This window comes from Podarcis liolepis, assembly GCF_965112155.1.
Source record: "Podarcis liolepis genome assembly, chromosome: 11".
Classification (NCBI taxonomy): domain Eukaryota; kingdom Metazoa; phylum Chordata; class Lepidosauria; order Squamata; family Lacertidae; genus Podarcis; species Podarcis liolepis.
This window is the reverse complement of record NC_139565.1, coordinates 44,856,087-44,879,445: the sequence shown is the minus strand read 5'-3', so window position 1 is coordinate 44,879,445 and position 23,359 is coordinate 44,856,087. Positions and strand designations below refer to the sequence as shown.

At 42.3% G+C, this 23,359-nt stretch overlaps 1 protein-coding gene across 7 annotated transcripts in view; it reads left to right on the top strand.

The window, feature by feature from the left end:
- The window catches only part of PARP8 (poly(ADP-ribose) polymerase family member 8), a 160,873-nt gene that overhangs the window by 102,945 nt on the left and 34,569 nt on the right, over positions 1–23,359 (top strand). For 4 of the 7 annotated variants that reach the window (XM_083465825.1, XM_083465827.1, XM_083465826.1 and 1 more), the window contains 7 exons: positions 4,319–4,379; positions 6,731–6,821; positions 10,886–10,952; positions 11,886–12,011; positions 14,824–15,409; positions 18,019–18,072; positions 18,175–18,270. In XM_083465825.1, the coding sequence (XP_083321951.1) occupies positions 4,319–4,379; positions 6,731–6,821; positions 10,886–10,952; positions 11,886–12,011; positions 14,824–15,409; positions 18,019–18,072; positions 18,175–18,270 (1,081 nt within the window). The remainder of the gene's footprint in view (positions 1–4,318; positions 4,380–6,730; positions 6,822–10,885; positions 10,953–11,885; positions 12,012–14,823; positions 15,410–18,018; positions 18,073–18,174; positions 18,271–23,359) is intronic. The other 3 variants (XM_083465831.1, XM_083465830.1, XM_083465829.1) reach the window with 1 other exon arrangement.

Sequence of the window (23,359 nt, the reverse complement as noted above, 5' to 3'; positions counted from 1 at the left end):
CCGTTTCAGCCTGTCTCTATTTTAGCATAGAATAAAATATAAAAAGTTGTCAGAATTTGAACATGAGCTGTGCATATGTTGCTCTCTCCATTTAGTGAAGCCAAATTAATATTCCTTAGAATTCATTTGTTTCATTCTGCTGAGTGGCATATGAATTGAATTTGTGAATGTATGTTGCAGTTCCTTAGACAATACGACTAAAGGAAAATCTTACTTTCATTACGTGCCATTTTGAATTAAGTGGAAATTCATTAAGTACAGAGCGTGTTGGAAATTAAAGGCCAGACATGGAATGAAGAAGATAATCATTTAATTGCAAGGCTGATAACAGCTATAGTTGGGGAAGTTATGCATACCTTCATAATAAGCTCCCTCAGGCTCCACAGGCTATGAAAGTAAATGTTAACTTCTTATAAAAACGTCAGCGTGCTCAATTTCTTCAGTACCTGCTTCATTATAATTTGTGTGATCTTCTGAGGCCCAATTCATTTAATAACTGGCTGCTTCTGGCTTGCAAAAGGAAAGGAAAAAACCAAACAACCCCAAAACATTTTACATTTCTTCTCTGTGCCACTGTTGAAAGTGCTTACAAGTTCCTTGGTGGTCAAAACATGCTCCTCTGAATTTTCATTCTTTGCATTGTTGCTTATTCTTTGGCCTGCAAGTCCATCTGGCACCTAGGGAATATCTGCAGTTTCCACCAGAATCACCTTGTGATCTTTCCTGCCCCACAGCCAACCAGCAACTTCACCACATTTTCCAACCTGCGACATTTTCTTTAGCTGTGTGACCATTACATGACTTGTCATACAGGGATCATTAGTGTCATGTAAGGCTTAGAGGGTACATCAATCAGGAAGCTAGACAAGAACTTTATTGCCTCTCTTCAACAGTACCAGCAGTAACAGGAATCCCCTGAGTTCCGTCAACATGCAACTCAATCCAGTGCCATCTAGTGGCTAAACCATATAATGACATTATCCACACAGTTGGCCTAAGACATCTTGTGCCTAGAATAGAAAATCCAAATAGCAAATCTCCAGTGTAGCCTCCCCATACTTGACTGGACAGATGCCATGATATTACTGCACTGAATGATCCACAGTATGTGCATTGAACTTAGCAGTGTTACAATATTAGGAGGAATAATGTATATGACTGGTACCTTGATATACTAACAATTGATGAGTTTTTAGACATAGCCAGTATCTCTCGCCATCCAACAGACTATTATTGGGGCTTAATTGCTTTATCTGGGATTTTAACTTCTTATTGCTCCTGTTGATTCTGTTGTGATTTTACATGATCTTTGTACTCCCACCCCGGGATCATGCTGTGATGGGGGTGGCTTAAAAATACTGGGTAGAGATCAGCACCAGACTATTACAACTGTTCCATCTGGGCATGCAATGCAGCTTGCCAGATGGAAATATCCTCACTCTCCTCCCAATTGCGTGCTGTTCTGAGTGTTTTCCTCACCTCCGCAGAGCCAGTTTCGGGGGGTATACATGAGAGGAGAGGAGGATAAGCCCCATTATGCAAGTGAGAGTCCTTGTACAGGGCTTCTGTTGATCACGTGCATTGGGTGAATCCCACCCCATTGTAAACAAACAAAAGAAATTGAACATGCCCCAGCCATGTACTTAATGAGAACCTGAGTAAAGAAACTGTGTCCTGTATATTTATTCAGAACCTAAGCAAACACGGAAGACCCATAAAAATGTATTCTTAATCTCTTGGCTTTACTTGATAGGTTGTAGGTGTTGTTAAACCAATTTTTAACTGTGTGGCCCTATCTCTCAACACTCAATGTGTAAAGTGTAGCATGGAAGCATAACTGGCACATGCAATCTTGTTGAAGTGCTAGAAGCTAGTGCATATATTAAGCATTGGCGAATTCTGCGCTTACTGCTTGTAGCAGGAAGGCCAGGCAGTCAATGACCTTGATAGCTTTAGGAGGAGGACTTTAAAGTTCAGGTTTTCTTCCCTCCATATGCATATTGATCAAAATATTTAATATAGATGGGTTGCTCTTCTTCTAAAATACTATTCCAATTTTCTTCTTGAATTTGTGTGTGTGTGTGTGTGTTGGTTTATTTATATGCCACAACAGCTACCAGACTTTTGGAAGACATCTGAAGGCAGCCCTGTTTAGGGAAGCTTTTAATGTTTGATGTATTACAGTATTTTAATATTTTTTTGGAAGCTGCACAGAGTGGCCAGATGCGCGGGGTATAAATAATGAATTATTATTATTATTATTATTATTATTATTATTATTATTATTATTATTATTCCAGATGTACCCAAAGTGATGAATGACATATTAATACAGGAGAAAGAGACAAGGAAAGCACAGTCAATGCAATCAGTCAATCAAAACAAAATAAAACAGCAAAATCGTCAAATATTCGCCAGTCACACTGGATGTGCATTATTGAATTTCATTCACGCTCATTTTTACAGTCACTGTTGGAATAACATCTTCTCTGTATAGCTTACTCAACAAGAGAACAGTCAATTGATTTTGCCCTAATATTTCAAGTGACTGCTTTTATTGTATGTTTGTTTTATCATAAATATTTAAGATTTAAGTACATTGTTAAACAGCTCAGGACTGCAATACCTCAAGGACTGCCATTCCCCATATAAACCAACCCAGACACTGCATTAATCAACTTTGGCCCATCTTTGTGTACCTCCTCCATGTGAGGTCTAGAGGATGGCAACACGAGAATGGGCCTTTTCTACAGTGGCTCCCCATTTGCGGAATGCTCTTCCCAGGGAGGTTTGTCCGGTGCCTTCATTGTATAGTTTTAAGTGCCGGGCGAAAATGTTTCCTCTTCAACCATGCCTTTGACTGATTAATATTCTGTATCCATTTGACTACAGTGGTACCTCAGGTTAAGTACTTTATTCATTCCGGAGGTCTGTACTTAACCTGAAACTGTTCTTAACCTGAAGCACCACTTTAGCTAATGGGGCCTCCTGCTGCTGCCGCGCTGTTGGAGCCCGATTTCTGTTCTCATCCTGAAGCAAAGTTCTTAACCTGAAGCACTATTTCTGGGTTAGCGGAGTCTTTAACCTGAAGCGTATGTGTCCTAAAGCATATGTAACCTTAGGTACCACTGTATTTATTTGTGCTTTTATCTTGTATTTTTATCTGCTGAAACTGCCCTGAGATCTCTTGATGAAGGGTAGTATATAAATCAATCAGTCAGTCAATCAATCAATCAATCAATCAATCAATCAATCAAATCTTATCCACTGAAATCAGTGGATTCTTCCTGAAATGTACCTTGGTGTGTATGCAGTTCTCCCCACCCCCTTTTCTTAATATTTTTTTTTTGCATGATTGATTTGCTTTACATATACTATTTTAGTCATCCTTACAACAGCCATCCGATGTAGTCTAGTATTATGAAGTGATTGCACTGTGCCTGACTCGGCTTTCCCTTACCGTGTAGAACAATGGTTTTGTTTCCACGAACAGACAAAACAAGTTGAGGTGTATAAAGAACAGAATGACACATTGTGTATCATCCTGAACCATCCTTTCACAAGAGGGGTCCATTTTGTGTGACTTTTTCCAAAAGTTAATGGTTTCAAAATAAAAAGTCAATAATATGTGGCAGTGCTGCTTCATAACTCAATCTTTGGGGCTGCGGCATTGCACTAGCTGTGTCTGAGAATGGAAATTATTTTGGCTGTTTTGGATTGCACATTCTTTTCTTCCATTTCATTTTTGTGGCTTAGCACGAAACAACGTTTTCACTGTTAAAACCACATCTCCAAACGTGAGCTAAAATGCCACTCATTTCCCAAAGGCTTCCTGTTGGAGGTTATCCTGCCACAATCTCCTCCAACTTCTTTATGCCGAAGACACAAGAAGCTATTGTCTACCAGATCAGACTATACATATGTCCATCCAGCTCACTACTGCAATGTCTGCTGCGGCTGTTAGTATCTCTCTGGGGTCTGAGGCAAGATATATATCTCTTCATTTGCTACCTGAGCTTTTTATCCAGAGATACTGGAGACGGTACATAATATCTGCTGTGTGCAAATTATCAGCTCTGCTACTGAGGTATGGTCTCAGCAAAAGCCACCCAGAGGTAACATTGGAACCATTTTGGCACGGGTGCAACAGAACCTTTTCAATACTGCAAGAAATCCCATTTTTATGCTGGAGGAAACCGGGTTATATATACGGTTGACTGTCTTCTAGTTTTATATTCTTCAGTCTGCTGATAGGATATCTCTTTTGGATGGTCACGAGTATCAAAGTTAGCTGTAACATGCTGTTCTTTCCTTTCAGGGAATATGGAGCCATTGATGATGTAGACATTGATCTGCATATTGATGTTAGCTTTCTTGATGTAAGTAATTGAACCATATGGTAATATAGCAACCATTAATACATAACTGCCTTTGTTTTTCATCAAGATGTGTAGTCAGCCACACACTGGCACATCGCTTTTTTTTTTTACCACCAGAAGCTTCCGTTGCATGAGTCTGTTTTCAGTGGAAACATTGTTGTGATAGGTTCCATGCAACTTTTAAATATTTGGTGTAGTTGTATACATTTATGTCATGATGACTTAAAATGATACTGCTTTCTCCATTAATATCAAAAGTTCACAGCAGGGGACAAGGGACCTGGTGTCACAGTCCTCTGCCATAGTTCTTCATGTTAAGCTTTGGTTTGCCGTGTTTGCAAGAAAGTGTGTAAAGTTTAGGAAAGACAGGAAAGACATCCCATGGGCCCTATTGCATATCCTCCGGCCATTTACTCCATGGACGGATGGTTTTTGGTCCAAAAGTGCCTTTTTGAATGGCATGTGTCATCCACAGAAGTGGCCTACTGCACACTAGGGTAGAGCATGCCAATTTAGGAGGTAAAACTTAATATTTGCAAATTCCTTCAGTGGAGGGTTCTTAAAAATATGTTTTTGGGTGTGAGGAATTCAAATCTGCTATTATTTTTGTGTGAGCTTGGTAGGTCTACATTTGATTAAGAAGCTCATAAACTGCTTTCAGAAAACCAAAGAATTTAATTTTATATTCTGAAAATTAATAATAATAATAATAATAATAATAATAATAATAATAATAATATACAACTACAAGTACTTGGCAATCATTTTTAGTGATTTCTATGCAATTTTACACACATTTTCCTTACCAAGCAAAACTAAATTATATTAATTTAACCAAAATATCTTTTGAATTCCCAAATCATGTTAAAACTTTTCAGCACCCCTCATTTTGGGAATTTGAAAGTTGAAAAATTCAACATGCCTTATCACTAGTGTTGCATGAGAAAATGTGTGTGTGTTTTCTATTTTGTACACAAAGGAGCACGAGAATTGTGACAGGACCTATCTTTTGTAAAACTGTGTGAACTCTTACCAAACAGTGCTAGTGTCTGTTTTCCTTCCACGCCCAGAGGGAACGGATTTTCAATGACAGGGAGGAGTTGTGTTCATCTCCATCTTGGATTAGTATCTGAACTGAAGAAGAATTTGGTGGCATGCGTGTGGCAATGCTTGGCTCTTATAGGAAGGTGATGAGTTGCCAAGATTTGTTATCCAAGCCAAGAAATGCAAAGTTCAGGCCAAAATCTCTATGAAAGAAAGCACTATTTTGTTTTAAATGTAGTGGAATAAAATTTATCATTTCTTCATTGAAAACCATTTTTGACCTTTTCCATGACTGCAAAACCCCAAAGGTTTGCTCATTCGACTTTTAATATCTGTGATGTTTAGTTCATTCCAAAATTTATCGGTATAGAGATAATAACTGTGACCAATAAATCAGGAATTGGATTCTAATCATCTTTTTATGTAACTTTGACTATGTTCAGAATTAACATTTTTGATGTGGCTTGTAGATGGCAATCTCTCATGATTCAAATGGTTTGTAAGATCTTTGTCCATTATCATATTTAACAGCTGTACTATATGGGAATGTATGTTCTTTCAATAGTTCTCACGCTTGAAGAAGAACTTTTATTTTAAATGTAGATATTTCATGGAGGAAATTCAGGGCAATTTGTGGGAACAAAACAGCCCACTTTGTTATAACTCACACCTTGCTAAGTAAAAGCTGTTAACCATAGGCTATAGTTTAATGAATCCATCCTAGTTCTGACTCTGAAACTGGAATATATATTTGAAGTATATATATATATATACAGAAGTAATGGGATGAATTTATTTGGACAAAGGCAACCATCCTATACTCACAAGGAGTAAGCCACTGTGGGGGTAAGTGGGACTGACTTCAAGTAAATCTGTATAGAATCAGGTTGCATGTGACTGAAGATGGAAACCATAGTGTGTAGATGCCTGCATAGCCCATCCCTCGCCCCCCATTCTGGGGGAATAAAACAAGAAGACTAACTTTTGTACAGCTTCATTTCTGCAAACCTATGGGATAAAATGATGCCCATGGCATAGATTTGTATAGTACCATGAGAAGGGGAAAGTTCCACATTCTTTTCATTTGTGAATCCCATTTCTGTCAAAATCCAGTTCATGCTTTATTACTGACCTCTTTCCAGTTACTAATATCAAGTAGAAGCTGATAGAACTCATGCCTTGGCAAATCAATCTAGACAGCAACTTAGGCCAGCACATTCATTTCCTTTGCCAGCCCTGGAAGCGAGAATGGCGGAATTTGAACCTGATGATAATGGCTAATGGCTTCTGTTGTGCTCTTGATTCAGGAAGAGATTGCAGTGGCATGGGACGTGATCCGCACAGAGCCTATAATTGTGCGGTTGCACTGTTCACTCACGCAATATCTAAATGGCCCCGGTAAGTCGCCTTTGTTGTTCCTTTTTCCTATGCGATGCCTTTGTAGGGAGTCCTGCATATGGCGCCCATGATGATTTTTCTCCACCAAGCAATTACGAGACTTGATTGTAGTGCATAATTATATTCTCAAGAAGAGAGTATTGGCTTCTGAAGGGCTGTTTAATTTTAGCAGACGGAGACATAGCAATAATCAATGGGTGGATTAACTACAGAAATTCAATTATTAAATCTGTGTGGGCGATTATCAGTCAGAATGGATTGCTAATGAAGTAGAGTGATGGACTCCCAATCAGGTCAGGATTCCGGATCCTTGTTAAGATTTAACTTTGCAACTTCCTACTCTCAGCAAACCCACAACCCTTTTGCATTTGTTTACCTCCTGAAGAACCCTGGTGCCTTGCAGAGAATTCTGGGACACAAATCTGCGGCAGCTTTCCATTCACACAGGGCTGCAGTGAGGACAAACCCACCCACCCTTTCCATGGCTACATATTGCACTGGAAGATCAGTATAGGCTGGCAATCTGTCTTTCCCCCCACTGTGGTGATCTCATTGAGGAAGCTCTGATAACCTTCCAGCAAACTCGAGGGTTTTGAGGAAAATGGTTTGAAAGTCAGAAGATATTATGAAGAATGCATGCCTACTGCTGAAAACTTCAGCCAGTTTCTTCCTTTCCTTTTCTGTGTATTACGTAATGCTCCAAAGGCTGTGATGCTACATCACTGGGCGTCAAGTTTCCCCTTTCCTAGAAAAAGAGGTGTCAGAATGCACCATGAAACCACCTTTATTCTCTTATAATGGTAATGGTGCCCACCTGAGAAGTGCCAGAACTGAGTTCTGGTGAGTTCTGGCTGAAAAGGAAAGCCCTGAGACACATAGAAGACCCATTGAGTGAGAAAAATCCAGGTCCCTACAAGCAATAACATGTATCGCTAAGATTTCACTGTAAGTCTTAAACCAAGCTGTGTTATGATTTTTCTATGCATAGAAAATTCATTATAGCAACAGTCATAGGGGACCAGCCTTTACTCAGTTTTTAAAAACTTTGAAATGAACTTCTGATAAGCTCTTATGTCACCAGCACAATTATTTGATAAGCTGTTCATTCACCTGCACAATTAATTTCATCACTTGACAAAACTATTCTTTCTTTATGAGTATTTCTTTTTGCACTCTCTTGTCTAAGCATCACCATTGGCGCTAATTCAAAGCAATTGTTAGAGGTAGCATCCTTTTGAAAATTAAGCAAGAAGTGTTTGGGGTTTTTTAATCAAGTGGTAGATGAACACTTATTATCTTTGTACTAACAACCGTCTTTCAATAGTTGTTTACTTTTTCACATTTGTGAAAGAATTTAGCCATCTCCTTGTTATAGCAATCTGTGCCCTGTTTATATTTTTGAGTTGACCCGTGAGGTCATTTCCCCCAAGCCGTATCTGTGACACCATCTGGGGTTGGGGTTGAATCCTGCATTGGCTGTGCACTCCTGTCGCCAGTCCAAAACAGCCAAAGGAAAAGGATTTCAACACCTACCCACTCATCACTTGTATCAGTGGGTGCATTCAGACGTGAGGAATATTGTGTTGGTTTTCCTGCTAATAATGCTGGCACTTCTGTCCTGTTCTCTGATGTTCCCGTCACACTGCAGTATCGGTTGTCTTATGAAACTTTTAGACCAATATACTGCTATGCCACACTAAATTTCATTTGCACCAGGGAACCATTGGACAATGTCACTACTCCCCACCCTTTCTGCATCGTCTGCTGATATATTGCCCCAAATTCTGTCATTTTACTCCTGCAGTTTTCTAGATTAATGCGCTATATTCTGGAAGTGGCTGTCACACTCTCTGAAAGGTCAAATACAATCCTGGAATTAACAGGGAAATGTAATAAACTGCTGTGTGAATGCAGCCAGTTTTTATCCACACCAAGTGCCTTGCTTTGTAAATTATACATTACCTTTCCATACTTTTGTCTCCCTTTCTGTTCTCTCTGCTCCCATCCCTCTTGTGTCTCACCAGTACTTACATTAAAAGCCTTCAGGTGATGTTTCTCCTGGAAGCAGGAGAGGTTCTCTCTCCACAGCCAAGTAGTGACTCAAATAATATTGCACGTGTCCAAAGACAGACCTGTCCATAGTCTCATGAAAATCATATGCAGCTAAGCACTCCAGTAGATGGGTGTTGTAACTTGCAGGCTACACCGCTCTTGGCTTTATATCCTTGTTTAACTTCTTGCCTGAGCTAGTTTTCTGTTCTGCAGACTGCAAATGCTTGCTCTTTATTTCGTTGAGCCTAACAATGGTACTGCCCTTCTGTGGATTTTGGATCACATCCAGCAGTGAAGCAGGCACAGTCAGTGGCAGGGCAGCCAGATCAACACCTGCCTTTCTTGCCCTTGCAAGAAATTAATGTGGCAATAATCTGTAACCTTTCACAAGCTGAAAGCCATGGTCGCAAGCCTTGATGGCGCAGCTGAGTGCAAAAAGCACTTGAACCCTATGGAATAAAAATGCCAGGCTAATGCATGTGTAGAGGTTGGGAATGTGATTTAACATACAAGTATAATAAAGCTGCTCCTGTTGTAGCTAATGCCAGTTTCCTAAAAGCGGATGAGTCCTGCTCCACATTACATAAGGTACAAATGTCCCCCCTCTTTCCTCAGCTGGTTTCTTAAGAAGTAATAACCTATTTAGGATTTTTCCTCTGCTCCTCTTTGAGCTTTTTTGAAAATCCAGGGATTCTGACAACACTAGTGCTGGACTGCCACGGCCTCCTCTTTTCTGCAATTCATCTGGTTTTGTTTTGCTTTGCTTTGCTTTGCTTTTCAGAAAGCCTTATCATCCATCATCCTTGCCTTTTCTCTAAGGGTACTTTTCACCCATCTTGGAATTTTTTCCGAAGTTGTTGACCCATTGGGAGAGTTTAGGGTATGAACTTCCCTATTTCAGAACTGACAGGCAAATTATAATCTAGGCCCATGTCTCTCTGAAGTTTTGGGCTCTGGTCACAATTTGGTGGGCTTAAGTACCAGAGCCCTTCCCAACACCACAGAAATCCCTTTCCCTCTTAAACTAGCCTGGTGAAGAGAGTGGCCCTGGGAAGGGCAGCTGATGCTTTGTGGGCATGAAGACCTGGGGAAACAAGGAAAACATCTTGTTATGTCCAGGTTGGTGTTTCTGCAGCATCCAAATGCCTGGCTAAAACCACCACAGCAGTCTTTCTGGTTGACTCCAGTACTGGAAATCTGAGTGGGGGAACGTGCTGGGGGGTTGGAGCTGTGTTGTGTTCTTGAGAATGTGACATAACCTGAAGCATTGCATGGGCCCAAGATTAAGGTAAAGGTAAAGGGACCCCTGACCATTAGGTCCAGTCGTGACTGACTCTGGGGTTGCGGCACTCATCTCGCTTTATTGGCTGAGGGAGCTGGCGTACAGCTTCCAGGTCATGTGGCCAGCATGACTAAGCCACTTCTGGCGAACCAGAGCAGTGCACGGAAACACCGGAGCGGTACCTATTTATCTACTCACACTTTGACGTGCTTTCGAAGTGCTAGGTTGGCAGGAGCAGGGACCGAGCAACGGGAGCTCACCCCGTCGCAGGGATTCGAACTGCCGACCTTCTGATCGGCAAGTCCTAGGCTCTGTGGTTTAGACCACAGCGCCAGCCGCGTCCCATGGGCCCAAGATTGAAACAAGCTAATTCAGAACCTATCTCAACAGAGTCCAAATCCCCTTGCTTTTAGCAATGCCATTCCAAATTGAATCCAGCTCCCTGGTGCTGTCTGGCATGGCCTCTGCTAGGCATCATAACCTCTATCAACACAGAACCTGTGGGGAAGGTCCTTTCCATTGATATGCAGGAAACTCACAATGTTCCACGAGTCTCAGGGTTCCAAAACCTTTTCTCTGTTCAACTCTTCTACAGTCTTGGGAATTTAGCTTGTACACAATTTTCATCAGACGTAATGGGGACAGGGCTCTAATACTCCACTATAGTAATGGTAGGCTTTGGAATATGTGAGCTTTTCTCAGTTTTTCAATGATATCTTCTGTCCTACAGTGCCCACCGTTGATGTATTTCAGATCTCTACTAAGGAAAGATTTGGACTGGGGCATCAGCTGAAGAAGTGAGTTCTGCTAAAACTAAATCCCATATTGTGTGTGTTTTTGTTGCAACGTATTGTGTCTGGCTGTTTTTGGACTGATGCAGTCTGAATTAATAACAGTATTGGCATGAGGACCTGTTTTCCAAGGATCCAAAGAAAGACAGATCTAGGTGTATCATGTCATACCTTTATTGATGTAGTCCAGGCTTCTTCAATCTGGCTCATTCCAGACATTGTTGTTGCCCCCAGCTAGCATGATCAATGGTCAGGGATGATGGAAATTGTAGTCCAACAGTATCTGGAACACAACCAGTTGAGGAAAGCAGAGAGTAGATATTCCTTCACACATTGCAGCAGGGGTGGCTAACAAGTAACGCTTCCAGATGTTGTTGGATTCCACCTCCCACCAGCATATTCAGTAGTCAGGGAGGATGGGAGTTGTGGTCCAACCACAGCTGGAGTGTCACAGGTTCCCCATCCCTGCATTACAGGGTTGTCATTGGTTGTACAGCAGTAGCCAATCCCAGCTGGAGAAGCTGGTTGGAAGCCACACCCTGCCTTAAGGCTGATACAACTAAAACACTTTTTATAGCTTCATCACTTCTCTCAATGGCATGTTTAAGGATGGCTATCTCTATATATGTCTTGTATGTAAGAAACATCCAGTGAGCCAAATTAGAAAGAGCAAATCTTCAGGATAAAAAAAATCTTCAGATACACATGTGTATCTGAAGAAGTGTGCATGCACACGAAAGCTCATACCAAGAACTAACTTAGTTGGTCTTTAAGGTGCTACTGGAAGGATTTTTTTTATTTTGACTATGGCAGACCAACACAGCTACCTATCTGTAACTCAAATCTTCAGGGTGAGATTGGAGGAAGGGGACCCTTTTGAGTCTTACGTACATGTCCAGATGCACATCAAAGATTTGTCTCTGTGTTTTCAACTTTCAGAATCATGCAAACGTTTGTTACGCAACAATGGAAAAATGGCAAAGAGAAATCAAACAGTACGCACAACAAAAAAATGTCAGAGAAGAAGGTGAAATCTCCTCTGCACATCTTTTCTACACTGCGCAGGTAGGCACAAGTGATCATGGAGCAGCACGGTGCTATCCTACTAGAAGATAGAATAATGTCTTTCAGGTTCCTTAAGAGAGAGGTTCACTCAGATCGTTGCAAACATACTTTCCATGTATGAGGGGACCACAATGTCATACCAGTGAGACCCCCTCCCCTAATTCTTGATGTGTGCATCTGACTAAGCCCCTACTAGCTGTGCGTTTGGCAGCAATGCAATTTGGGCAAGGCCATTTTCACATATTGATGTTCCTGTGAAGGGGTCCCCCATCCCATGCAAGGGAGAATCCTGGGCTAATCAGGATTCCTACTAGATTTCATGCTCTACTGAGCAGGAGTGCTCTACTGAGCCATTGCAGTGCTACTGATTTGCAGGAGGTGGGGCAAATCACATAAACTGAGTTCAGAAGGTTGTGGTTTTCTCAGACTTTTCACACAATAAGTTCTTTAGGTCCCCATTGCACAATCTCTTTCATCCCACTTCTTGTAAGGGCTTCAGCTGTGCCTTGTTGAGTTCTATTAACAGCAACCATAGAGGCGGTGAATACTGCAGAGTGCAAAAGTGCTAAATATGATTTTCAGCTCCTGCTGCTAAGTGCCTACCATAAGGAGTGCTGCAGATCAGCTTGACCAGCTCTGGGGGGAAATTCACACAGGCGTGATATAATAATTAAGGTTTTACACTCCAGCTTTTACACACACACACACACACACACACACACACACACACACACAATAATTGCTATAATTGTTCTCTGTTTTATACACATTATATATATATATATATATATATATATGCAGGTTTTGGTGTCCTCGGGTGTCTTCCCGTGTAAAAGTTGGGGTGTCTAGGCGACGTTTCGACGAGGTCTCACTCGTCATCTTCAGGCTGGTGCTTTCGGCTTCTTGTTACTGGAACAGAGCGGGATCTCAGTGTCGCCTAGACACCCCAACTTTTACACGGGAAGACACCCGAGGACACCAAAACCTGCATTCCTGTACCCGTGAAAATCTACGAAAACAAATATATATATATATATATATATAAAGTATAAGTATAAAAGAGAACAATTATAACAACAAAAATAGAAATAGAAAAACAAAACCTTAAAATAGGCATGTAGAATGAGTAGTTTCACATGAGTTAAAATAACAAAAGTCCAAGTAAAGACTTTCAACGTTATCAGATCATCAAGTATAGTTTCAGATTTGCCAGACTTGTGACGCGGGTTGTCTTGAATATGATGGTTCCACAGTATATGTCATAAAGAAATGCCAAAACATATAAGAAAATGTCTGGAGGTACCCGTCCTTATTGCAATTTCAAATTATATGTCATCTTCTCCATTAGATTATTTGCATTATTGTGTTAAGTGCCTTGTTCACTGTCTTATGGGTAATTTGAATGACTCAGATCTTAACACGTTTTCTGCTGGTGGAATCATCCCTTGAGCAGAGTTTGATTGCTCCTACCAGCAGGAGAGATAACATACATCAATTCCATCTTTCTCCACAGTACTTTCTATACCCCCTGCAAATCTCTTTCTGATGGCTTCCAAAGATTCTCCAGAGCAGGAACAGTTCAGCTGGCTTAAGGGACTAAGGGGGATTCAAAGAAATTGCCATCCCAAATTTTGCTGGTGGAATCCACTGTTAGGTCTCAATTCCATCACCCATGCATGGAAAGAACCCTTCTGTACATGGGTACCTAGTTGAAAGCGATGCCATTATTTCTTTAGCATACCTTAGAAAGGATGGGAGGGAGATTGGCCAACCTGTTGGCCAACCTGTTGCTCTCCAGTTGTTTTCAACTACAAGTCCCATCAGCCCCTGCCAGGTTGGCCAAGGCTGGGCTAAATTATTCAATATATTAACTAGTTAGATTCAAAGGTTGGCATTAATTGATTAAATATTTTTTGGTGTCTGTGATTAATCAAGCAACGTAGTTTCTTTCAAAGATACTGTTTTTAATTTTGGTAGATATATACAAAAAGCTGCAGAAGGCAATTGTCTCTGAACGCTCTCAAGCACATGATGATGGCCAACCATTCTCTATAGTTTATTTGTCCTTAGTACAGTATCTAATTATGAGAAACATTGGCTAGTTTACTCAGCGTAGAGTCATTGAAATTAATGAGTCTAACTTATTCAAGCTCATTAATTTCAGAGGTTTTACTCTGAGTAAAACTTAGCTGAATACCATGCGTACTATCTCCCTCTGATTTCAATAATTTCATTTGGTTAACCTGTAAACCAGTGGTGGCCAAACTCGGCCCTCCAGTTGTTTTGGGACTACAGTTCCCATCATCCCTGACCACTGGTTCTGTTAGCTAGGGATGATGGAATTTGTAGTCTCAAAACATCTGGAGGGCCGAGTTTGGACACTACTGCTGTAAACCAACCTTTTATGAATTTGTCAGTATTTTCTTAAAGCTATGTAAGCTACTAGTCCTTACCACATTCTGTGAAACTGAATTTCACAAGTTAGTCAGTCGTTGTCTGAAGAAGTGTTGGGGTTGTGCCGCTCCTGAAGCTTCATTTAAGAGCAGATGTTATCCAGTAATAGTCTTAATTGCTCATGCTGTGAAGTAAACTTGGATGTATACACTCTACTATTCAATTGTGGCCTTCCCCTGTTTGGAGCTTGGCTTGACGGTTTGTTGACAGGCATTCACAAGAAGGACCTGGGGAAAGAATAAGAGGGTTCACTTCCAGGTCAAGACAACAACTGAGACCTGAACAAAAGCAAGATGTTGTTGGTATTTCTCATAGCAAGCTGTGCTCCAGTTAATTTCTCTCTCTGCCTGTTTTCAAGGTCGCCGAGTTATCCTCCACCAGGCTGTGGGAAAAACAAATCAAAACTGAAACCCGAACAAGATGGCATCTCAAAAACCCACAAGTTGTTGAGAAGGACTTGTTCTAGCACAGTTAAGGCTGAGGATGCGTGTGTCACCAAGTCCCACCGAACCTTTGGCCGCTCCTTGTCTAGCGATCCCAGGGCTGAACACACCATGACCATTAAATCGCACAAACTCTTGAACCACTCGTGCTCGGCAGCCATCAAGCAGGATGAGTGCGGCACTTTGAAGCCCCACAAGTTGCTCAGTAGACCATGCTCTGGGGATACTCGATGTGAGCACAACAGTACTTTGAAGCCCCACAAACTTTTGAGCAGGTCTTACTCCAGTAACCTTAGGATGGATGAATTAGACGGGCTGAAGAACCACAAGTTGCTCAGCAAGACTTATTCTGGTGTCCCCAAGTCTTCTAAAATGGATCTTTTCAAAGAACCCACCATAGCAGAGGGCAGGAGGCTCTCTCTTACCTCAGGGCTTATTGGTATCTTAACACCATCTTCATCATCCCCATCACAATCTGCTGTGCGTAACCAGTTTTGTTCTGTGGGTTTTCTTTTTTTCTTCTCCACATATTTCTGGGTGTTGGGGGGAGTTAAACATACAATACATGCAGAAGTGGAAACAGAGTTTTGGTAAACTGCATGAAATTGTACCTTTGTTCATAGACGTGTTGTCACACAGTCCATTTTTAACCATTTTCTACTTAAGTCCAGTTGAATATATGTTATTGATTGCAGCCTTAGAAAACATTTCAGCTTCCACTCACACTGGTGAACCTTTCTGATTTGATCTGTCCCCTTGGGACTTACTATTAACAAATGTATTGCATGATATTTTGCCATGTTAACATTTCTGTGACTAAAATAATGGGCCTTGTGATCTTGCATCAGAAGGCAACCATTAACTATGGTACTATGTGCCAATCCTGCTGCAAAATCATGTCTGAATGGTATATCCATATCAAGAAGATAAGAAGATATATTCTGGGAATATCTCCCAAGGAAGTATTGAATCATGTCTAAAAAAATACTACAAAATATTATGAGGAATCTCTAGGTATAATGATGGCATGGTCTGTTTGTCAACAAGGAGTAGGAAAATGACCATGGAAGTAATTTTGCCATGACTTTATTATTTTGAGTGCTGGTACAGATATTTAAAATCTTATTCATGCAGACAGCTGTTATTTGCTCTGGGAAAATAATGTGAAGAGAATGAAAGGTGTGAGATTCTCTCTGCCTCTCCATATTGGTATTCCTGCTGTTGCAAATTCATGGATAAAGTACAGTAATTAATTTTTATAATACGACTTTTGATGATAGTTTAGCCTTTGGAGAAAGGACTTGTTGCACAATACAGCAGTCACAACCCAATAAAGTGGGTGCCTCCAGAGGGGTAAATTTGTGCTCCAGGCTCCACAATGGCTGTGTTAAGAGATCATGAGGAAAAAATGATTTATATGTGATGGGAATGAGCTTATGTAAGCCTCCATTTCCCCCTCCATCTTCAGCACGGTTGGAAGGAGGAGACTGGAAGCTTTCACCTCTGGCTTTGATCAACAGCACTAGCATAGCATCTGAAACTGAAACTGTGCTTACTATAAGTATAGCTGCACATCCCATGATTAAAAGTTAGATTGTTTCAAAGATTAACCGTAGTTTCTTGGATTCAGGTGACATGCCAATCTGTGGTTAATCAAAACTGAAAAAGCTTCTGAGCTCTTCCTGGTGTTCTTGCCAGAGATAGAAATTGGGGGGTGGGGGTTAGCCCCAGAGGAAGCTAGGCTCAGTCATGCCATGATAAGCAATGTGGGCACACTGCCATGAAGCTTCCATGGGTTGACCTGGGCTGCTCATGATCTCTTTCTGCCTAACCTCCCTGATATGGTGATTGTAATCATAAAATTGGTGGGTGTCAGGAATCAGGCACATACGCTATCCTGAGATCTTCAGAGGAATATTGGGATAGAAGTCAAAGCTTTTATATTCCCCATTGTGGGCTCTTTGGAAGAAGGGAAGGGAGACTCATTATCATCACATTTAACTGTGGTTTAGCGGATGTCTGATCAAGGCTACTGGTTCATCTCACCCAGTATGGCTTCACTCAGGAGGTAGCATCACTCCCAAGATCTCAGGCAAAACTCTTACCCAGTCCTGTCCTCTTAGCCAGAGTTTGATGATGATTAAATCGGGAACCTTTTGCTTTCACACCATGTGCAGTTCAGCAGCAGATGTTCGTACAACACCCTTTCTGATCTCTGTAGCCAGTATGAAAAGTGGCATGCGAAGCCCAGCTCCGATCAACATTGGCCTCACTCAGGATCTGGTTATGGATGCGTAGACGTGCGGTGTTAAAAGGACAGATGTTTGCTTTTCTCTTTAAAGAATGGTGTGCAGTTTCCTTTGGTAGAACATAGAACGGCATTTAGGTACAGGTGCACAACTTTCAGAAAGGAGGGCCAAACAAGATGCAGTGCCATGCACACAGCTGGCAAATTGCATGAATGGCTTATTTGAACTGCTTTCAATTCAGGCTATGACTCAGGCATGTGGTTAAGGTGGGCAGTTCTCCAGGCCACCTACCCTGCTTTGTCCCCTCCTTGAATATTTTTGCCCAGCTAGAATACGTCTTGGAGTTCCAATAATGCTTCTTGTTTGCCTCAATGGAGGATACAGATGGGTGTGTGTACAGATACTAGCCTATTCCATGAAAGTACAATTCCCGTTGGTTGCACCACCCACTTTTGCCATTAACTCAACCCATTACTGGCATATGGTCCCCAAAGGGTTCTTGGAATGAAAAGTGTTCCCCATCCCTACTTTAATCCTTTGCCTTCCCTCCCAGTCCTGACCTCACCTGCTATTTACTTTTGAAAAGACATTCGTGCAGTTTGCTAATTGTGCAAATGGTTTGGCCCCTGTTTTCTTTGTTTGGCCCCAATTTTTGTTGCTGCTACTGCTGCTGTTAAACATGCTCAAGTGAAAACCATTGGAATAAGACATGGATTTCCCTTGAGTGCATTCCAGGTGCAAATATCAACAATTTCATGCTTTATATAATAAAGACCAATGCATCTCCTGTTTCTGAAACTAATGCTTCAGTATACCAGACTTGCTCTAATGCTGCTGCTACTTTTCTCTCTTCTAAAACAGCCAAATTACGGTGCAAAATCCATTCCAATAAGAGACCATGGCTTCCTCGTACAGGTAGGACAGAATGCCTCCTCTGTTTCGGAAAGCTGGAGGACGTGGAGCTGCTTGTTAATTATTTTAAGCAGATTGTATTGTTCTCTTTTTCGTTGTCCTCAGACGATTGAGTTTGCGGAACAGCGGATTCCAGTGCTCAACGAATACTGCGTGGTCTGCGACGAGCCACATGTGTTTCAAAATGGGCCCATGCTGAGGGTATGTTCTTGCTCTTTGAACTAAAACAGCCTCCCCAACTTGCTACCTTCCAGATGTTGTGGACCACAACTCCCACCAGCCACAGCCATTTTCTGTAGCCCAAAACATCCGAAGGTCACCAGGTTGGGGGAAGCTGAATGCAACCATGTGGTGTGTTTTTGTGCGTGTCTGCATGTTCCTTAGTACTTTGGAGTAAACAGCTGGTAAAGCACATAGGGGCATTTGTACCTTGCGTTCAGTGAGTGTACAATCTGTGCATCTACTTGCTCAATTACTTGAACTGTATGCTCATGCAGTTCATTTATTTATATTTATTTATTTAAAATGGACCCCCCCCCAATAGAATACCAAGGCAGTGTACAACAAATTGTGTGTTGGCTCCCTGTGCCAACTGGAAAAGCCTCTAAACCTCTGTAAACCCTTGAAAAATCCTTTAAAAAACCAGGAGCACTTTCCAAACTCCATCAGACTCCACCACAACTGATCCCTCCAAACCTCCTTGCTCAAACTCAAGCTCTACACAGGCCTCAGCAGTCAGTGCAAGAGCTCCTGGGATTGCAGTTGCGAAGGCTCCCAGGATTGCTAGGCACTGTTTTTGTGCCTTTTTGCCATTTCTGGGCCCTTTTAGGGACACTTTTGCCATTTTTAAAGTTGCTTCTAAGTTTGGTGCAATGCGCTCATGTGTGATCGTGTGTCAGTTGGATGCGCATGTATGGAAGCAAATAAATCATTCACTTCTTTCACTTCAGATTTCAGAGATGAAATGAAAGAAATGTGCTAATGGGACGGTGTGATGTCCTTCATCCAGCAGTGCAGCCAGAACTCTTCAGGGGCCTTTGGTCTTGGCACTCGGCTGGTTCTTTTTGAAACGTGACTGGGAGCCAGGATTGTGGCCTAGGGCGGTTGTAGTCCATCCATAAAATGCTCCTGTCATAAAAAATTGGTTTGCTGATACCCTCCAGTGTTGTCCCCTGTCATTGTGCAGATAGATGCTCTTAAAACAAAACAGCTAGAAGGTCAAATGTTACCCATTTGCCTCTGGAACTAACATATACTATTTTATTTTCTATTAGAGCATTTACATGTACACCCATCTTCTAGTGTAAATACATCACGTCGGTGGGCTTACAGCATATAGGCCACGGTGACGTTGTGGTTAAGAGTCAGACTAGGCTCAAATCCTCACCCATCCATGAAGCTAACTGGGCCAGTGAGAGTCCTTCAGACTAATCTACCACACAGGGTTGTTACTGTGAGGATGAAACGTGGATGGGGAGAGCGATACAGGCCACCTTGAGCTTCTTACAAGAAAGGAGGGGATAGAAATGTAATAAATAAACATAAGCATAAAATCACAAAAAACTCATAAAAACTGCACCAAAGGGTAGAGTCAACATATGCTTAATTCATAAAAAAACAGCTTGGATTTTTTTTAAGGTATTCAACAAGCAGTGAAAAACAGTGAGGGAGTGGAGCCTACGGTGTTTCACAAGGCAAAGTGTTCCCTAATCTGGGTGCAGCCAGCAAAAAGGAACCCTCTCTTTTCCTACCCAGCCAGACACAGAAAAACAACAACAGCTGAGATTGTTAGGCAAAGTTAACTCAAAGACAGAAGTGAGGGGGGAGAGAGAAAGATATTTGAGTGGAAAGGAGGCAGACATAAGCAGCCAAGTGGGCTTGCACATACTGACCATCACTGCCCAGAGAAAGTGGTGGCTACATCCAGGTTTGGGCAGTGGGAAAAGGCCTCTGTGCCAGTGCCATGTGGCACAGGAACTGAGCCATCTGGTAGCCACCCCTGCACAGATCTGACTGCAAATCAGCAGTGGTGGAAAGGAACATTACTGCACACAGTCTGTTTTGGCTCTTGGGACACCCCTTTCCTTTCCAGCTTGTGTCTGGCTAAAAAGCATCCTCTGGAAGGCAGGATGTGTGTGTGTGTGTTCTTTTCAGGTTTCCACCAGGCACCTGGTTGGCCACTGTGAGAACAGGATGCCAGACTATGTGGGCCGTTGGCCTGATCCAACAGGCTCTTCTTGTGTGTTTGTTTTGTGACTGTTGTGTGAATGGAATGTAACCTTAAGCGCCGCCGCATCTATTGCTCTGCCTACTCTTGCGTTTGGCTCTGGTATGTGGCCCCCAGAAGGTTTTCCATAATGGAATGTGGCCCTCAGACTGAAAAAGGTTCCCCACCCTTCAGCTAGCTACCCTAGAGAGCCAGAGTGGTGTAGTGGTTAAGAATGGTGGACTTGTAATCTGGTGAACCAGGTTTGATTCCCTGCTCCTCCACATGCAGCTGCTGGGTGACCTTGGGCTAGTCACACTTCTCTGAAGTCTCTCAGCCTCACTCACCTCACAGGGTGTTTGTTGTGCAGGAGGAAGGGAAATGAGATTGTTAGCTGCTTTGAGACTCCTTAGGGTAGTGATAAAGCGGGATATCAAATCCAAACTCTTCTTCTTCTACACACTAAGCCTGCACGAACTTTGCTGGTTTTCACAGCTGGCAACCTTTCCTTGGTCCTTGACCACCAAAATCTGCTGGAGGCGGGTTGCTGACAACATTGACCCATGTCTCCTCCCGGGTTTCCATCCCCCTTTGCACTCAGGACAGCCAGAGTAACTTCAGGCTGTGCGCTAAAGAACTTGCATGGGCAGCAAGTTGAAGGGAGGCAGAACTTTCCGCCGAAAAAGAGCAGCTGGCAGACTGACACTGAGCATTATATCCAGGGTGGATTTCTTACCATGCCCCCACCCACTCAGCACTGCACCCCACACCACCACAAACACCCTCCATCTCTATTCAAGTAGAGCTGCCGGGATATTTTCATTTCATTTTCTGCCCGTTAGGCATGGCTCTTTGAGGGGGAACCTCAGGGAGTCAGGATTTCTCATTCAGCTGCTTAGCACATAGCAGAGAGAGTGCTGGCCTCGGCTGCCTTCTCCCTTTAGATAAACAGCTTCAAAGGAATCCCAGAATAACAATGAAGGAGATTAAGAATTGATGAGGTGACAATCCACAGCTGGACCTAAGCAAGCATGCAAGCGAGCTAGCAAACAAATGCTATTGGGGAGGAAATTGGCTCCCTGCTTTTCTTTAAAAAACAACAACCACGCAGACTTGTGGCAGATTTCAGCTTGGCCAAGCCATTTATTTATTGTTATTTTTTTCTTTCTAAAAAAGGCAAAGGACAAAGGCATCTGATTTGACCTTTAAAAGAGACAAAATGCTAATTGTGGCAATAGAAGTTGATGGGGTTTCCTTTGGAATTGGGAATGCACCAAACCTTGGACTATTCTTTTCATAGAGGGCCCAGCTAGGGAAGCCCATCCAGCCACACAGATGTCAACGTGTTTTAGTACTTTTTACTGTTAATTATAAGTAAATGACCCCAGGATTCTTTGAGGGGGTTATGCTTTAAAAGTTCTTATATATATATTGTGTATGCAGCCATAGTTAGCCCTCCATTCTCCCATCAAGTGTTAACTTCATAGCTGATAAGAGTATTGGCTTAGGGAGAGCTTACTCTCTTGGGGCAAGATTAGAGGCAGGAAGAGGTGCAACTAGGATGGGACCTGGTTCTCCAGCATTATCCTGTTTACATTAGCCCATCTTTGTGTATGCTGCAACAAGGTAGCCCACATCCTGCAGCAAGCTAAATTCAATTTGTATAAATTAGGGATTCCTTCCCCACCTTCCACTTTGACTTTTGAGAGTTATTCTCCGTTTTCAAGACATTAGATGCTGGCATTCAGGAAATGAAATCTATGATCTGATGCTTGCAGAATGCACGCTGCCCTAAATTTATCCTTGGAGGCAGGACATGCAATTTCTTATTGTACCAACTTGATTTTCTGTTCAAAAGCAGATAGCATATTTCCCCCATATCTCTTGGGTTTTCAGTAGAGTTAAGCACGCGGCACTCTCTGTTAGATTGCAGCTTTGGATTGTAAGATCCTGAGGGCAGACACCTTGTTTTGCTTCTGCTACACTGTGAAACGATGTGCATACTGATGACACTAGATAAAAGTCTGAATCATCCACATATTAACATCCCGGTGGCCTTTAAAATGTGTTTGTGGGTTACAATGGCTTTGTTTTGGTTTTGGTTTATTACACATTTTGTGTTTTTGTTTTCCATTTTTATGTTGTGAACCGCCCTGTGATCTTTGGGTGAAGGGCAGAATACAAATTTAATAATAATAGTAATATATATATAAATAACAAACAAGAAGCATGCATGGAATGCAACCTTGATATTCTAGGCCAGGCATAGGCAAACTCAGCCCTCCAGATGTTTTGGGACTACAACTCCCATCATCCCTGACCACTGGTCCTGTTAGCTAAGGATGATGGGAGTTGTAGTCCCAAAACATCTGGAGGGCCGAGTTTGCCTATGCCTGTTCTAGGCATGTCTGGCTCAAGATATATTGGCACCTGAGGTGAACCCCAAAATGGTGTGTGTCTCCGCTCTTCCCCCACCCACTGCCAGAGAACAAGGGGAGGGAAGATCTAAATTAGGAACAAGGGAGAAATAAAGTTCTACACCGAGAACAAGGGTGGGAGTAGACTAGCAGTGCCTCCTATTCTCCAAGAGAAAAGAGGAGGCATGGGGGTGGGGTACTGAAGAGGTGCCAGATCCAGCTTCCATGCAGCATGCCACAGCTTTAGCTGCCACTGTGACAGTGGTGGCTGCAGTGAGTGATGCATTCCTTGGAGGCTGGATCTGCTGCCCCTGTAGTTCCTGCCGCCTGAGGCAGACACCCCACCTTGCCTCATGGATGGGCTGGCCCTGGTTCTAGGGAACAGTTCTCTTAACACTGCAACCATTTGAAGCTTCCACACATGGTTCAGATCCTCAGACCCTTTAGCCCAGAATAAGCTGTACTGACAGAATCCATAGGAGTATTATTGTTGTTGTTGTTTAGCCATTTACAGTGGTACCTCGCAAGACGAATGCCTCGCAAGACAAAAAACTCGCTAGACGAAAGGTTTTTCCGTTTGCGATTTGCCTCGCGAGACGAATTTCCCTATGGGCTTGCTTCGCAAGACGAAAACGTCTTGCGACTTTGTTAAACCGTTAAAACCGTG